Source organism: Arachis ipaensis, chromosome B1 (genome assembly GCF_059453495.1).
Source record: "Arachis ipaensis isolate K30076 ecotype BB chromosome B1, ASM5945349v1, whole genome shotgun sequence".
Lineage (NCBI taxonomy): Eukaryota > Viridiplantae > Streptophyta > Magnoliopsida > Fabales > Fabaceae > Arachis > Arachis ipaensis.
In genome coordinates this window covers 17,952,374-17,966,277 of record NC_142436.1, presented here as the reverse complement: position 1 = coordinate 17,966,277, position 13,904 = coordinate 17,952,374, and the positions used below count along the sequence as shown (strand labels likewise).

General features: G+C 31.3%; 2 protein-coding genes across 3 annotated transcripts; both read left to right on the top strand.

Annotated features, from left to right (window-relative positions):
- Positions 1 to 5,876: 5,876 nt before the first annotated feature.
- Positions 5,877 to 10,131, top strand: LOC107616895 (uncharacterized). Of its 2 annotated transcripts, none has more exons than XM_016318785.3 (6): positions 5,877 to 6,049; positions 6,465 to 6,697; positions 7,432 to 7,690; positions 8,925 to 9,104; positions 9,355 to 9,510; positions 9,692 to 10,131. In XM_016318785.3, the coding sequence occupies exons 1-6, from the start codon at positions 5,909 to 5,911 to the stop codon at positions 9,857 to 9,859; spliced, it is 1,137 nt and encodes a 378-aa protein (XP_016174271.1). In that variant the 5' UTR covers positions 5,877 to 5,908; the 3' UTR covers positions 9,860 to 10,131. The 2 variants fall into 2 exon arrangements, with proteins under 2 accessions (XP_016174271.1, XP_088358529.1); XM_088502403.1 differs by having other exon boundaries at positions 9,720 to 9,870.
- A 1,817-nt stretch (positions 10,132 to 11,948) lies between these two features.
- Positions 11,949 to 13,557, top strand: LOC148575848 (uncharacterized). The gene is made up of 2 exons (XM_088502584.1): positions 11,949 to 11,956; positions 12,315 to 13,557. The coding sequence occupies exons 1-2, from the start codon at positions 11,949 to 11,951 to the stop codon at positions 13,555 to 13,557; spliced, it is 1,251 nt and encodes a 416-aa protein (XP_088358710.1).
- The last annotated feature ends 347 nt before the right edge of the window (positions 13,558 to 13,904 follow it).

The following is a 13,904-nucleotide window of genomic DNA, read 5'->3' as shown; positions in this document are numbered from 1 at the left end:
ACCTTGAAAAGACCTCATGATGTTTGCACTGGTATATTAAATGTTGTTGATTGGTTAGGAGAAGAACAAAAATTAGAGAGCATGATTAGAGAAGGATAGAGTGATGACCCTATACACTAGAGAGACTAGAGTGTACATACATCATCAGTGAGGGTTCCATGCTTGAATTTCTATATTCCCTGCTTTCATGAGCTATCTTCTTGCATTTTTATCTGTTTTTGCTGTATAAGAATTGAGTTAGTGGAATTTGATTTGTAATTATTTTGAAGAGCTTACTTACTTTTGATCAAGTGGACAAAAATCATATAGTTGCATTCATATATATAGGTTGCATTGCATTGCACAGGTTTTACATGTTCTTACTCATTCATTTTATCTCCTTCAACTAAGCATGAGGACATGCTAATGTTTAAGTGTGGGGAGGTTGATAAACCACTATTTTATGGTTTATATTGTGTTTAATTATGTGGTTTTATCATGATCTTTACCCACTTATTCATTAAATAAGCATGCATTTATAATTCCTTCCTAAAGTTATTGCATGATTGAAAACTTGCTTCCTAGAGACTTTTAATTATGTATTTTATTTCTCCTTTATTCTATTCGATGCCGTGATCTGTGTGTTAAGTGTTTCAGGCTTTATAGGGCATAAATGAGTTGGAGATTAGAGAGGAAGCTTGTAAAAATGGAAGGAACACAAGAAATTAAGGAGATGACCAGCGAGAAGCGACGCGGCTGCATGGATCACGCGACCGCGCGAAAGAAAGGAAAGCGCATGGATGACGCGACCGCGCGGCATGGAATAGCACGAGTTACGCGGCCGCATGGATGATGCGGCCGCGTGGCAAAGTAGAAAGCCGAATGACGCGGCCACATGGATGACGCGATCGCGTGACATGCGCAATCTGCATAATCTGCAGAATCGCTGGGGGCAATTTCGGGCCTTATTTTGACCCAGTTTTCGGCCCAGAAAAGCAGACTAGAGCCAGAGAACATGCAGAAACCAAAAACAACATTCATTCCGCATAGTTTTAGTTTTTAGATCTAGTTTTCTTCTCCTCTAGGTTTTCTCTCTACACATTCATAGTTTTTAGGATTTGTTACTTTCATTGTTTTTGCATTGGGATATTGAGAAGAGTTATTGCCTCATCAAGACTTTGACATTCTAGTTCGTTCTCTTTACTTGTCTCTTACTCTTCCATGTTCCTTAATTTACTTAATTTTACTATTGGATTATTTTAGCATTTATTAAATACAAGAATCATTTTTATTTTTAATTAATCCTTTGATTATTTTTTGTCATGTCTTTCTTTAATTCCCTTTCTTATGTTATGAATTTTGCATTTACAATAAGCGAGTAGTTCCCTAACTTGATGAGGAGTTGATTGAAAGGAATCCTCGAGTTGGGATGCTCAAGAGAAAGATTGTAATTGAGTTTATTGTTGGATTGCTCTCTATTCACTAATACCAATCCCCCTAACAGCGGATTGGAACTTGTGGATAGAACAGCATTCCAACTTGTTTAACTTTTCCTTACTCAGTGAGGGGCAACTAAACATAATAACCCTCAATTGTCAATTAATCTTGAGAGTACTCCAACAAGAATAGGGCTTCCAGTTAATCAACTCCCAGTCAAGGCTTTTATTTAAATTTATATAAATTCTCTAATTTAATTTTCTGCCATTCAACTCAAACCTTTTTGAAAATATCTGATTAATAAAATAGCACACTTTTCTGCAACTCGTTGGGAGACGACCTGGGATTCATACTCCCAGTATTTTAATTTTAATTTCTGTGACACCCTTCTAAATTGATAAGCGGATTTCTGGTTGGTTGAGAACTATACTTGCAACGCATATTTTATAATCATTCTTAACTCGCCAATTTCCGCCCCCATCAAGAACCTCATATTTCTGAGTTGCAGACCAATATGGCCGCCACTCCCCAGCTGATCTAGACCTTCTCTCCAACCTTATTCTAATCCTAGGTAAGATTGTCCCTGAATAGTTCTGTGCTAGTTTCCTATTTTGTGCCCACCTAGTTATTAGTTTAACCCTAATCTCCTCTAACATGGTAACTATAGGCTTCTCTCTAGCATCTACTATAACAGAATTAAAGCTCTCAGACATGTTGTTAACCAGTGTATCTACTTTAGAATTAAAGGTGAACCTAGATCTAGACCAATATCTAGGTGGAATAGCAGTTAAGTACCGAAAAGCTTCCTGATTCACAGCTTTCATTTCGGCCATGTACTTCACCCAATGTTTCCAGTGAGTCGCCTTAGCACACTTTCACATCATTTGCTTCAAATGTAAACCTGAAAACCTTTTCCTGAAGTTGCTGTATAAGTGTCTCACGCAGAATCTGTTGTCCACTCCTGGTATAACATCCTCATATGCTAGCAACAAATCCTACCCATGTGATATTAATGAGCATATAGTTAGGAATACTTTATATATTGTAATGAACAATGTAAATGTGCAAAAACTATTGGTGAAGTATACTTAGTTTCTGTTGGTCAGACATAAATGTGGATCTTTCCATCTTCTCAATTCTAATGTCAGATGCAAGATGATTCAAGAATCAAGTCCATGAATATTTGGTCTTGGCCTCTTCAACCGCATATGCAATGGGCAGTATTTGTTCATTTGAATTCCAATCTATTGCAGTAAACAATTGTCTACCTTAAGGTATCTTCAAAAAACATCCATCAAGACCAATAAAAAACTTACAATACTGAAAACTCTGCTTGCATGCTTTCAAGCATATATAGATTCTCTAAAAGATGCAATAATTAGTTATTTCTAAATGCCGCAACTCATAAATATTATTTTTGAGTTGATCAAATAAGTAATTAATTTTTTATTTTAAAAACTTTGCAGTTTCTTAGTTATTATTTTGTATTCACCGGCAAAGTTTGATCAATTCAAAAATAAAAAATTAATTACTTGTTCAAGAATTTTAATTTGATCTTATCAACTCACAATTCATAAATATGCAAGTTGATAATGCCACAAGTTGTTATATTTACAATCTAATTTCACTATCTATGAATTAGTATAAACTAAATTTAAACCCGCACGTTGTACGGTATTAAAATAAATTAATTTTTATATATAAAAATTATTTAATAAAAAAATCTTAAAAAATAATATTTTAAATAAAATTATAAAGATATTATACATTTTATTATTTGAAGGAATTCATCACCTAATACATATATTTAGCAAACTTAAATATTATAGCATAAAAATAAATGTAATGTAAATATAAATATAATATTTTAATAATTAAAAAAATAACATCTATCGTTTTATGAATCATGATATAATATATTTTTAACATTATTGTAACTAAATAATATTAATAATATAAATTGTAAAAAAAAGATGATATATAAGTGACAAAATAATATATAATTAATAAATATAATTAGATAAAAAATAGAAAAAAAAATCTAAAAACATTGTAAGAACATTATACATTATAGTGTTTTAGGAATTTATCACCTAATATACAGTGAGTAAATTGTTTAACAAACTAAAATAAAGAAATGTGGTCATCAACCAAGTTTTTTAAATAATTGTACAAAATATTAACAAAGATAAGAAAAAAGAGTGAGAGACATAAAATTATGTGAGATGAGATAAAAAAAAATGTAAAATAAATATTAATTTATATAGTAAATATGACTAAAAGTGAGAATAAAAAGAAAGAATAAAGTAAAGTTTATTAACCAATATATATCTATTAAAGAAAAATAACATTATTACTAAAGACACATAACACCTACATAAAAGTAAAGAATAAAAATAGATTAAAGCTAAGAGTAAACTCTAAATAAAAAGAATAAAACGTAATATGATACAATAATAGAAAAATTATGAAATGACAATTTTACTACAATGCTTATGTAACAATATTAGAACTTAGTCTAATATGTCAAGAGTTTATTGTGTCATTACTTGATATTTTCTTTATACATTATAAATAAATTGATAGATAAATAAATAAATAAATAGACTTTAATAAAATAAAATTTATTCTTCAAATATGATATATAATATTAGAATTTAGACCATTAATATGAATTAATATTTTTTATATTATTTTTTTAAAAGTTAGATAAATTAGTATATAAAATTATGAAATTATTGCTAGATTGATTATACAAATGTTATTATCTGTGATAGTATAAATATAATTCTAAAATATATATTTTTTTCTATGTTGTTAAAATAAAAAATGAATGACATGACAATTTTATATGAAAGTTAAATTTTATGTGTCATTTATTCACCATAACACTATTTTAGACTATCTTTTAATATATTATAAAATGATGTGATAGAAAAATTATAAAAGAATAATTTTACTAAAATATTGATCGATATGGCAATATTAGAAGTTATATAATGTTATCAAAAGTTTATTATGTCATTACTTCATATGTTTTTGATACATTATAAATAAATTGATAGATGGATATACAAATAAATAAATAGATTTTTATAGAATAAAATTTATTCTTTAAATATGATATAAAATATTAAAATTTAGATCATTGATATGAATTAATATTTTTTACGTTATTTTTTTTAAAATTAGATAATTCAGTGTGCGAAATTATGAGATTAATACTAGATTGATCATGTAAATACTATTTTTTATAGTAATATAAATGTAATTCTAAAATAGTTATTTTTTTTATGTTGCAATAGATGATATGACAATTTTATATGAAACTTAAAACTTTATGTGTCATTCATTTATCATAATAGTATTTTGGATTTTTTTAATATATTATAATAGATAAATAGATAGATAGTTTGGTTAGCCTAATTTTATATGATGAAATTTAAATGATGTAGTTTTTTTTTTCTCCAAGATAGTAATGTATTCATTTATTAATAAAATCAATACATAAAATGAGAGGATTTTACATTAGGACAATCAGCGTAGATTAAATAGGATACCCAATTGAAATTATTAATAAAATTAACAACTTAAAAAAGAGATAAAAGGTTTTAGCATCTTTGACTCCTGTAAAATTCTTCTATCAATTCCATGGCTAATGAGAGAGAAAAAAAATTAAGATTTTTTTGTGTGTGTATTGTATCTTCATATTTATATTGTGTATTAAATTATTAATTATTCTCTTTGTTAAAGAAAATTGTTTTTGTATTTTTTATTTTTTTATTTAAATTGAATGTTTATATTATTTAATTTTGTATTTTAAGTGTGATTGGAGCTTAATTTTGAATAAAGTCTCAGACATTATTATTATATTAAAAAAGTTTAGGGGCAGCAACTTTTGTATTTTGTGGCCAACACTTAACCATAAAAGAAAAATGAGTGATCTCCCACCATTAAATATAATCTCACACCATTAAAAATACTATTGATGACCAATTGATGGTTACAAAATACAAAAATTACTGGCCTAACATTCCTCTTATTATATATCTGTGAGATTTGGTTTAAATGGTGTGATTATCTATTTAAGATTTTTTTAAAAAGAGATTTAGTTAAAATGGAGTAATATTATTCAATATCAATTATCATTTTGTATCTCGTTAAAAATTTGATTAAAATAAAATAGTTACTCAATTTCGTAATCTTATGACATTATATTTTTAATAAAATATTTAGTGTTTTTTCTATATCAATCATAATATTTAAAAATATTATTTACATATTAAAATTTAAAATTAACTACTAAAATTAGTTATTATATATTTATATATAAATATATATATTATTTAATTTATTTTTAATATATATTTTATATTTTAGACTTCACTTAGCAGGGTTGGTAACTTGGTATAAATGATTGTTCTTAGTATTAGTATTTTGATTTTTGACGAAGAGACCGAAGACACAAGCGTGCGTTTGAGCGAATGGGGCAATGGGCTTTGACTTGGGGCTTTTGTCCTTCAATGCACCAAACTTGAGTCTTGTTTCTCCTCCCTTTTCTCACTATTCTCCTAGAATCTTCCTTAGTTTTTGTGGAATAATGGTAGTAGAAGAAGGAAGCTTTTTCAACAAGGTGTGTGCTTTTATGCGGTCCTTACTACTAATTAAATCTGTTTTACTCTTCTGTCACTAACAATGTGCTTCTTCTTTTAGTAATTACTGTTACTTATTAGTACCATAATTGCCATTAATGTTATTTATTTATTTATTTTGAAATGTTTCAACTTTCAAACATAGTGGTGGTGAGTGGTGACAAAACCCGGGCAAAGAGAAAAAAAAAAAAAAAAAGATGAAAGCTTTGAGCTTCTCTGCATGTTTCTGAAAAGATTTTGAGTTTAACTAGTTTAGTAGTTTATACTTTATAGCTAGAACTAATGATTTGTTTTTTATTTTTTCTAAAACATTTTTAAAATCTCATTAATCTTCTTCTTGGTGCTTACAACATTTTTTTTTTTTTTTTGCATTTTATTTTATTTTTTATGTGACAGGATGTTCTAGTAATAAAGGCTCAGAAGAAATCACCACTTGTATTGAGGATGTCAGTGTTGGTATTCTCAATGGTGTGTGGGGTTTTTATTTGCTGTGTTTGTTTGAAGCAGATAAGGACTCAAGCAAGGACTAAACTTTTGGAGTTACAAACCATTCAGAACCCTTCTTCCCAGAGTGTACTGAAGATAACAGATACACACCTTCACTACCCTAACCCTGTCTCTTTTAATAGGTACTCCTTGTGTGCACAATATTTGTCACTTTTTTTTTCTATGTGGAGTTTGTTATTGAAATATCAATTATACATTTAAATTAATAATCATGTTAGTGCAAAATGAAAATGATTTTGTATTTCCAATATAGGATGCTACTTTTACATAAGAGTACTGTTATAAGTTTGGTTTTTAGATTTCTTAATATGTTTTCATCTGGCCAAAGTGACAAATGATTTGGTATTAATTTGGCCCTGCAATATAAGTTGTTTAGGATATCTTAATGTATTTTTTCATTTATATCACTATTCATTAACTATAGTACATTGTACACCTAATATATGCACTAAGCTTTTAATTTAAGGTGAGATGATGTGAGGTTAACTTCAAATACTCTTGAAGTTGATCAGGTTCTTAATGTGTGTTTTTGTCAAAATTCACAATGTGGTTCTTGAAATTATTCTCCCTGATTCTGGTTGGTCCTTCCTTGATGGATGTTACCAATGGACAATGGTGATGATGTGTCATTGTAGGGTAGGACCAAAGTGGTGTCTGTTGACACATCAGTACATCAAGTAATGTCCGTGGACCAAGGAACCAAAGTAAACCACAAAACTTAACTTTAGGGACCAAATTGCTGCTTTTGAAATCTAGATTACCAATTTGAATTTTTGCCACAATATCTGAAACTAGAAAGAATTCTTACTCTTCGGCTTTTATTTGAAATGTTGTTAATTGTGTTGTTCATTGCTAGGAATGAGTGTGCTCGAAACCCTGTGCATTTCTTTGCCATATTGTCAAACCAAAGGTCAGGGAGTGGGTGGTTTGAGACCCTTTTGAATAGCCACATAAATGTGAGCTCAAATGGGGAGATATTTTCTGTAAGAGAGAGAAGAATGAATGCTTCCACAATTGTGAAGACTTTGGATAAAGTTTATAGTTTGGACTGGGTCAGTAGTGCTTCAAAGAATGAGTGCTCTGCTGCAGTTGGCTTAAAGTGGATGCTTAATCAGGTAAAAGTTCTTATTTTTTCTTAAACTCACATGTTATTTGTTACTGATTTATTGAGAACATTAGAAGTATGAGCCTGTTTAGATTCTGTCTTCCTGTTTTGATTTTCGCGTTTCTGTATAAATGGTTACTTTCTTGGTGTATAAATATAGATGATTATAGACACATGACATACTAAGTTTTAAATATATCAAATTAGTGCATAGCTATTTACTATGAATCTACGTTTCCAATTCAGACATTAACCACATGATAAATTGAACAGGAACATGTTTGTTCTTAAGTATTATTAACATTTTAGTATACTTGCCTTGTTATAAGGCTTAAGCTGCAAATGTAGTTTGATCTCCTTACCCTCTCCTTATATTTCTAATGTGGAGGATTTCACTTAGCCCAAGTCGATGACTTCAACAACAAGTTTTCTCACTCAACTCTGTAAAATTGTTCTTATTTTTCTGATTACCTGTTGTGATCAATGATTAGAGAAGGCTGCCTTGTTCCTCTACAATATATTCTGACCAGTGAGATCTGCAAAGAAGTATTGTGTGGTAGAAAAAAGTTCTAGTTAAAAAGGGGACGAGAAGCGTAACAAGATAATGCTAGTGGTGTACTGTGTATAATCTTGGCAATCTTCTTAAAGTGCCACTAGAACCATGGATCTCAATTATCGGACTTTCGTTGTTCTAGTATTTCATTTATTCGGGTCAAATTTTTCATATTCCTTTGTCGCACTTTCTAAGTTGATGCAGTTATGTTCTCTGTGATTTGGCATTGAATGATTACGCCTTTATTTTGCCGAAGGAGAGAAATTCATTTGTCGATTCAATATTGGCATAAGTTTAAATCAGTAAAAGCATGAAGAACGTAAGGGGCTTAATTGGATTAATTTGAAAATTAACGGAGTGACATTGTAGCAAGTGAAAATGCAAGGAAAATCATAGTTTAAGTAGAAGATAAGTAACTAGAAGTGATCAACTATTATTTATCCACGAAGATGTTTATCCTCCATCAGATCATGCGACGAAAATTGTTAATCATCACAGTCCCTAATATTTGGTATTACATTACATTCATAATTCATTATTCCTTCAACAGCAAGAGGCACATGACAAATGAAGGCATGCTTTGTTCACAAGTTTTTGTTGTTTGTTTCCCCGTGGGACGAGTATCTGCAGGCTGCAGCTGACTTATATATCATCTAGTAATACAAAAATCACAATATCAGTTTTCATGCAGGGGCTGATGGAGCACCCCAAGGAAATAGCAGACTACTTCAACCATAGAAGTGTTTCTGTAATATTTCTTTTGCGGAGAAACTTGTTACGCAGATTGGTATCAACGCTGGCCAATTCCTACGATCGTTATGCCAAGTTATTGAATGGGACTCATAAGTCTCACGTTCATTCCACAGAAGAGGTCTCTCTCTCTCTCTCTCTCTCTCTCTCCATTTGTATTGAATTGTGCATTATTTAGGTTCGGGTTGGTTCATGTCCATGGACACAAAATACATGAACAGAGAGAGACATGGTGGGACTGAGACACATTGTCTAGGAAGGACACTGGTGTCTCTGGCATAGTAGTCTACTCCGTGGCATCCTCTATTCCAAACAGACCCTTAATTTCTCATATACAATAAAATGAAACTCATTTGGTGTCTTTTATTTAGGCTGATACTCTATTACAGTACAAGCCTGCCATAAATTCTACATCATTGCTGACCAACTTGAAAGATATGGAGACAAGAGTTGCAAAGGCGTTAGAATACTTCAGCACTACTCGGCATATGATCCTGTACTATGAGGATCTTATACGAAATCCTACTGTAAGTACCACATCATAAATTCCTGTCTTCTACTTTAATATATTACCATTTGGAAGGATAATATAATCACCATTTTTCTCTTAGTATATTCTATTGATTCACTGTAAGTAGAGTTTTGGTTTGCTGCATAGTTGTCTGATAATAGGATAATAAAGTGTTTTGCCATTCCTGTTTCTGGCAGGAGCTAAAACGTGTGCTAGACTTTTTAGGATTGCCGCAGATGGAGTTAACGAGCCGGCAGGTTAAGATCCATAGAGGACCGTTATCCGACCACATTAAAAACTGGGAAGATGTTAACAAGACGTTGCAAGGAACCGCATATGAGAGTTTTCTCCAAGCTGACTATTAATTCATGTAACCTCTTCTAACTCTTTTGGAAAGGTGTAAATATCAAGGACACTGATTTCGTCCCGCCAAAGAGTTCGGAAGTTTCGCCGTTGGTAAGAATGCTGCCGCCATGTTGTGTTGCTTCTTTCTTTGACTGCCTCTATCAATTATCTGTTGATGAGTTGCATGTCTTTTGTTATTCTCGTTTGTCTTTTGGATTGGTTATTTATATTTTGTTCATTCTTGTATGACCTTTGTAAATGCCAAAATAATTTCTCAGTAAATTTCGTTCAATTATTGTTTGTTAGTTTTTTTTCTTAGTATTTAGAATTTATGATTGAGTTCTATATTGAGTTTACCAAAAATATCCGTTTAAAGATTCAAAAATATCTTCGAAACATTTAAATGACAAAAATAATGGATTTTTTATTTAAATAAACTAAAAAAATGTTTTATTTATTGAAATAAATAATTTTAAATAAATAATGGATTTTAAAAATTATTCACCCTATTTTTAACCTTTCTACCACTTTCTCTTCTCTTCTATCTCTTTCTGACCATATTATTGAGTAAGACAAAGATGGAGCGTAGATGCACATGATCTGAACGCAACATGGCACTATGCTGGGACAGTCGACTTCGCAATTAGTTTTGTTATCTTCACATTATATTATCCCATATATGTATAGTAATGGTTAGGATATTTACCAAAAACTATAATACAATTTGTATCGTTAGCAACAGATCACCGATAGGGTATAATTTTAGGAATGTGGTTGTTATTTTTTTGTAATTAAGGTTTTAACTACATAATTATATTTAGATATTAAATACTTGGGTTTGATCCTAATTTATAGGCTACACATTTTTTAATTTACTAATTTATATTAAAAGTTATTTTTTTAGGTTAAGTGAACAATTATATAATTTTGTATTTACTTAAATTAAATTATTAAGTAAAAGTTTAATAATTAAATTATTAATTACTTTAGTGAATGTTTTTGTTTTAAGTATCATAGTGAGGAAGTGTTTATTAATTAACTAAGTAAATATTAACGTGAAAAGTTTTATTAACATAAATTCAATTAGTACATTTGTGTAAATTTCTGTTAAATAAATATATATAATAGTTAACTCAGTTTATTATGTCGATGCACGTATATAAATTTTTTCTAATTGTAATTATTTATTTTTTTTGTCAGAGACCTCGCTTACTCCTGTCTTGGCAAGTGAATATTGAGGCCTCCAAGGAAGTGGCATCTACCCTTGCCAAGTCCCTCAATGTTGCTTATCTCCTTGGCAACAAGAACTTGCTCATGGCTCTTAGGCCCAGTTTGGATAAATAATTTAAATAAGTTTTTTCGGAAGAAGAGTTTAAAATATAAGAATTTTATTTAATTATAGAAGAACTTATTTTAAAGTTGTAGCATTTGAATAAATAACTCAAAAAATACAATTTTTTTACACAAGAAAATAGATATTAAAATATCGATGATAACAAATACTTTTCAATATTGAATGTTGATTTTACATAACCTAATCACTAAGATTACAATCGATTAAGCAATTGATTCTTTATTTGTTCTCTTATTAATTCCATTAGCACTTTCAGCATTCGGTTCTTACCAGTAATATCATTAGAAACTGGTTTTTTTACTTCACCTCACTCATAACGGTGTTCTTGTATGTGGTGAATAGTAACAAAATTCTAATTCATAATAATCTTAATGGCAATGCTAAAGAAATTATTGTATAGTTAGTGTTTGATGTTTTATTGTGTATGATATGGTAGGTGAAAATAAAAAATAAATATAAAATGTGTGTCCATGTATATTGTTACTTGATTATAATGGTTGCTGATTAATTATTTAATAGGAAGTTAAAAGTAGTACTCCCTTAGTACTCCTTTGCTTTAGTTAGGCAGTTTGTTGAGGTCTGTTATCGTTAGCTTTGTTGAGCTGTACAAAGTTAGTTAGAATAGTATAGCCATATATATAGTTGTCATTAGTATTGTAATTAGTGTGATTCTTTATTAATGTAAGTTTATCACTTACGTTCATCTCAGTTTCTCTGGTTGTGTGTTCTTCTCCACTCACACATCAAATTTTCACATGGTGCGGTGAGCGTGGATGGAGGAACATGGAGACTCTGATTGAAGAAAGAGCGACTTGTTCTCTTATTCGCGCATTATCGATCGCATTCAGAGAATAATGAAGAATCCAGCGTTAATGTTCACGCAGTGTTCATGAACCTTCCTTTTGCTCAATTTTCTCAATCTTCACATTTTTCCCCTTTTCTTTTCTTTGAAATTTTCTCATTTGTTTTCTTTCTTCTTCTCTCTTGAACTCATACCACAGAGTTTGATGAGAGCTTTGTTGTTTCACTGATTTTTCAATAGTGTGGAATAACGAGTTTCCGATCAACGAGGTTTAGAGAGAAAGATTGCGATTTCGACTCTCAAGTTTGAAATTTCTCAGATCTGAAGTCTATGGAGGCGAATTTAAGTATTCGATTAGGAGGAGCCACTCCTACCATGGACATACATCAATTTGCTGTGTTCTTCAATCAAGTAGCGCAGATTCAGAGTCACATCAACAAGCAAACCAATCCGAATCAAGATCTAGCAGGCCTTACTACATTCTTCCATTTGAAAATCCAGGTATACCTATCACCAATGTTACCCTTACTGGTGCAAATTACAGCGCGTGGAGCAAGGCCATGGTCATTGCTCTCACTTTGAAAAATAAATTGAAATTTGTTGACGACACCATATTAAAACCAGTAAAAACTGATCCGAATTTCAAGGCATGGCAGCGATGCAATACATATGTTGTAGCCTGGATAAATCTTTCCCTGATCCCAGACATCTATCAAAGCATTCTTTGGAATAACGTAGGTTACAAATTGTGGAATGATCTCAAGCACCGCTATTATCAAGGTGATCGTTTCAGAGTAGCTGAGTTGAATGAAGAGGTATATGCACTCAAGCAGGGTGATATGAATGTTACTGCTTACTTTGCCAAACTGAAGAACCTTTGGGAAGAAATTGATAATTTCAAATCTATTCCCGCGTGTGATTGTGTGAAATGTAATTGTGGACTAGGGACTGTTCGAATGCACAGAGAGGAAGATAGAGTAACGAAATTCCTTCGTGGCCTTGGTGAACAATACTCCACTGTTAAGTCACAAGTCATGTTGATGGATGAATTGCCTAGTGTGAATAAGATCTTGTCCATGATCACTCAGCAAGAAAGGCAACTCTTCAGCTTGGACAATGATTTAGAGGTCAAGATTTTGGCCAATGCTCCTTCTTCTTCGAGCATCACAGGTTCCTCACAGAGTGGAGGGAAAGGTCAGGGCAAAAAAGGGAAGACTCAGGCTGGAAAAGGACAAGGTGGCCGGAATAAACTGCAATGCACCCACTGTGGAAAATCTAGGCATACTGTGGACAATTGTTACAAAAAGCATGGTTATCCACCCAATTTCAAATTTCGTTTTTACAACAAGAGCCCTGTCCTCAATTGTATGGCAGCCATTGGCAACACTGAGGGTGATAATGATGATCTCAGTGATCACCAGATGGTTAGAAGTGAAACCACCATCAATGAATTCATTCCAGAACAACGAGAGGCACTTCTATTATTGCTCACCAGGCAAGATGCACACCATGCTCATAGCGTTAGCCAAGTTTCAACCAAAATCACTCATTCTCCTTATTAATGCTCTAAACATTTCCACCCAAAAACACAAGCCATGGGTCATAGACACTGGAGTCACGGATCACGTGTCTTATACCCTGGTAGATTTTCAAAATCACTTTAAAATAGATCACATTATTGTTAGATTACCCAATGGTGCCCTCACTACTAGCTGCATTATGGGAACCATTTTATTTTCTGACAGTCTATATCTCACCAATGCTTTGTTCATCTCCACCTTTAATTTCAAACTCATATCTGTTTCCAAATTAATTGCATCCTTGCATTGCAAAATGAGCATTACTGATAAGAATTGTGAGATACAAGATCTGCACACTTTGGGGATGATTGGTGCAGCTAGCAATGTTG

Coding starts and splice junctions, on each gene's coding strand:
- LOC107616895 (XM_016318785.3), top strand. CDS start 5,909: ATGGGCTTTGACTTGGGGCTTTTGTCCTTCAATGCACCAAACTTGAGT. Junction 6,698..7,431: donor AACCCTGTCTCTTTTAATAG/GTACTCCTTGTG, acceptor GTTCATTGCTAG/GAATGAGTGTGCTCGAAACC. Junction 9,511..9,691: donor ATCTTATACGAAATCCTACT/GTAAGTACCACA, acceptor TGTTTCTGGCAG/GAGCTAAAACGTGTGCTAGA.